The sequence below is a fragment of the Pinus tabuliformis genome, chromosome J (assembly GCF_031772625.1).
Source record: "Pinus tabuliformis cultivar Carrire ecotype Pingquan chromosome J, CPIR1, whole genome shotgun sequence".
NCBI classification, from domain to species: domain Eukaryota; kingdom Viridiplantae; phylum Streptophyta; class Pinopsida; order Pinales; family Pinaceae; genus Pinus; species Pinus tabuliformis.
The window spans coordinates 1,449,390,934-1,449,394,593 of NC_142295.1; the positions used below are offsets into that span (position 1 = coordinate 1,449,390,934).

At 28.6% G+C, this 3,660-nt stretch overlaps 1 protein-coding gene across 1 annotated transcript; it reads right to left on the reverse strand.

Annotated features, from left to right (window-relative positions):
* Nucleotides 1-1,342: 1,342 nt before the first annotated feature.
* On the reverse strand, nucleotides 1,343-3,360 carry LOC149232830 (protein CYSTEINE-RICH TRANSMEMBRANE MODULE 12-like). Its single transcript, XM_089379526.1, has 3 exons — nucleotides 3,101-3,360; nucleotides 1,697-1,790; nucleotides 1,343-1,578 (listed from the first exon to the last, which is right to left on the reverse strand). The coding sequence occupies exons 1-3, from the start codon at nucleotides 3,165-3,167 to the stop codon at nucleotides 1,533-1,535; spliced, it is 207 nt and encodes a 68-aa protein (XP_089235652.1). The 5' UTR covers nucleotides 3,168-3,360; the 3' UTR covers nucleotides 1,343-1,532.
* Nucleotides 3,361-3,660: the final 300 nt, after the last annotated feature.

Sequence of the window (3,660 nt, forward strand, 5' to 3'; positions counted from 1 at the left end):
ACCTATTAATTATTAATAACTAAATTAAAATTGTAGAAACCTCATCCCAAAATTAACCCACCTATTGATGTAATTAAAAATGATAGACTATCTATCATTGTTTATAGTCATTCAATATTTGTGATTTAAATTCAAATGCTGTAATTTTAAATTCTCATACTCATTATCGTTAATTCATTAAAAAATTAAATAACATAAATAAAATATTCTATCTTCAATTATCTTTTATTCATTAAAAAATTAAATAACAAAAATAAGATATTCTATCTTTAATCTGTAAAGTCATGAAATGAAATATTACATGTTATAATTGTAGCAAACCTACTTAAGAATAATTACAAATTAATTAAATTCACTCAATGTCTAAATAAAATATTGTTTTTATTATCAAAAATTATATATTTAAATATTATAATTATATATATATATATATATATATATATATATATATATATATATAATTCAATTTATATAAATATTATTAAAAAATCATTTAATAAAATAAAAGTGGGAATTTACATGAAATACTTTGTTCCTAGAACTTGCTTCACGTGTATATAAAAAAAAATTTAAAAAACATTAAAATGAAAAACATTGTTCAATTTCTGATAGCAAGGTGTCATATCATGAAAAATTTCATATTTTTTAAATTGTTTATATTTATCTCAACCATGGCCCCTTGATGAGATGAAAACTTTTATTCCGGATTTCTTAAATTTAATCTATCTCCAAATTTCTTAAATTTAATCTATGCATGAGAACTTGATTAGATAGAAAGATAATGATCATATCTTTTAAAATATTAAAATAATTAAACTTATTTATCTAATTAAACTTATTTATCTCATGACACATTTTGATTAATTTATTATTCAATCTAAATTTTATTTAAAAAATTATTTTACTTATCCATAAATCATTCAACAGCCTAAACAGCCTAAACTCTCTTTAGAATATAATCTTATCACCCATAAACCATCCAACAACCTTCTTTCATTTTCAAACAACTTCTTAATTTACTTTAGCATTCCTTTTTCCCTGTTTTAAAATAGGTAGTTTAATGTATTTTGAAATATTAAAATTTATTTTTATCTTATTTGGTAAATGAAAACTATAATTATAATATTATTTAATGTATTAATTATATAAATTAAATAAAAAAATCAATATCTATACATTTAATTAAAAAACATATAAATTTATTTTATTTTAATAGTAGTAAATCAATAAAATAATTGCATATAACAATATTCAACACATCAATAATATATCAAATTAAAAATGAACAACACCAATCTCATATCTCATAACTATAGTCATAATTGTTTTTATAAAACTTAAATTCAGATAAAATAAATTTATTTTATTTTCTAATCTTTAAGTCAAATTTACATACATAAAACTTTACCAACATATCATAAAATCTGGTCTGTGCTGTAAACAGAACCAGAGGCAAATTCAATATATAAAGACACATACTCCAACCATAGAACTCCAATTATTTCTCTCAAATATAAATCCAATCCTCGTTATCAGCAACATGTTTCGCATACCCAACAGCAACACAGGGCAGCAAGGCTGCAAATGCAAACACAAAAAACAAAAAAATTAACAGAAAATCATACCCCATAAAACAAATTATAACAGAGAATCATATATACCCCAATAATGAAAAATATTCAGTTCACATCCATACCATCCTTCAATGAATCCTTTCTCTCCTCTTTGCTGCGTTTTTACAGGCCCAGATGCTTCAGTATACTGGGGAGCAGGAGCTTGTGTGGGATAGCCTGATAATAAAATAAAGAACACTTTTGTTTAAAATGATATGTGATCATCATATAAGAAAATAGTTGAGATAAAAAGCCTTTTTTCCCCTTCCTAAATAGAGGGAAACAATAATTTTTATATTAAAAAATATTATACAAAATAGTAAATGGTATATTAAAAGATTTCTAGCGGCTAAAAACAGTAAATTTTATATTAAAATATAGTAGAAAATAGCATGTTTGCACGAAAGTAGGACAGAAAATGGTAAGGTCTATTTGTAAGAATTTCTGAGATATGTATTCTCTAATTATTTTTTCCTGTATTGAATTTTATTCAATGGAATTTTTCCCCTATTCATCAAATTTTAATTTGGAAGAATTTCTAAGATATGTATTCTCTAATTATTTTTTTCCTGTATTGAATTTTATACAATGGAATTTTTTTCCATATTCATCAAATTTTAATTTGGATAACTATAGAGTAAAGTAAAGGTGTTGTTTAATTATTATAAATTTTGAAGTTTTTAGTTGAAATTGAGGGAAACAATTTTTGGTCAAATCTAAATTTTGTTTTTTCCTTCATTCACACCTGGTTTTGTTTTTTCTTGGTTCACACACCCAGTTCCAGATGGTAGTGACTGCTACAGAATATTCCAGATGGTGGTAACTGCGACTGAATATTCACACCAGGTAAATCCACTTGAAGGGATCAACCTTAGACCCTGACCAAGAGGGGGTTTAGATAGATGAACTTATGACCTCTCAATAGCAAAAGTGCTTTATGACTTCTCAATAGCAAAGCGGTTTTAGAGAAATGAACCTATAACTTTTCAATAGCAAAAGTGCTTTATGCCTTCTCAATAGCAAAGGGATTTAGAGGAATGAACCTATAACCTTTCAACAGCAAAAGTGCTTTATGAACACTCTTGATATTATCTTGATCTTTTATTATTTAAAATACATTTTTTCTTATATGTATGAATTCAAAACCCTTGGTAACTTTTTTTTTTCTATATAATACTACCTAATCACCTACGGGGATTTGAACCGGTGACCTATTGCAAGGAGTGCCTTAACAGTATACCCATCCACCATCAATCCAAAGTCCCGTGAGCTAAAACCCTTGGTAATTTATAATTTTAATAAATTTCTATTAGATTTTAGATAAATTTGACTAGAAAATATAACCACTAAATCTCTAACAGACTACACTTGCTCCATGTGCATTGTACTACAGAATTACAGAATTGTACATATAACTGTATGACAGAATCTGTAGTCTATAAAACTCAAGTGATAAAGAAAATGAAGAAAACAGGATATATATGTACCTGGGGGAGGAATTCCTTCAGCGTAACTTGCAGTTGCAGGTGATGTTGAGAACTTCTTGTCAGACATTGCTGCTTCAGATCCGATTCAACTCACAGATATTGAGGCCGAAAGAGCGATCGATGACTGCTGGACTGACTGAATGATCCGATGGTTTAGAATGGGTGTTAGATGTCTATATAGAGGAGTCAGGAGGTCGATTCTTCTCCGCGTTCACCTGTTAAAGAAATCCACTTTCTTACGCATGTGATAGACGGGAACATCATACATCACAGGCAGCCCCACTTGCTGCTCACCTTTCTCTGCCCATGGCTACCGACAGGTCATAACACAACAAGGACAGGTGTGCTGAGACCATTTTTAATGGAGTTGGTAAGCTGTAGCATAGGCTGGCAGCCTTATCCGCAACAAACTTGAATTGGAAGATGACTGATGTTGACATTTACGCGTTGATTAAGCACAGGCGTGCTATGTGTGATTGTCAGGGGACGGCTTTAGTTGCCTTCTATGACTCCCTCGGGTGCCCCGGCCATATTTAGTCGTTTCTTGTTCATTCGTTGGC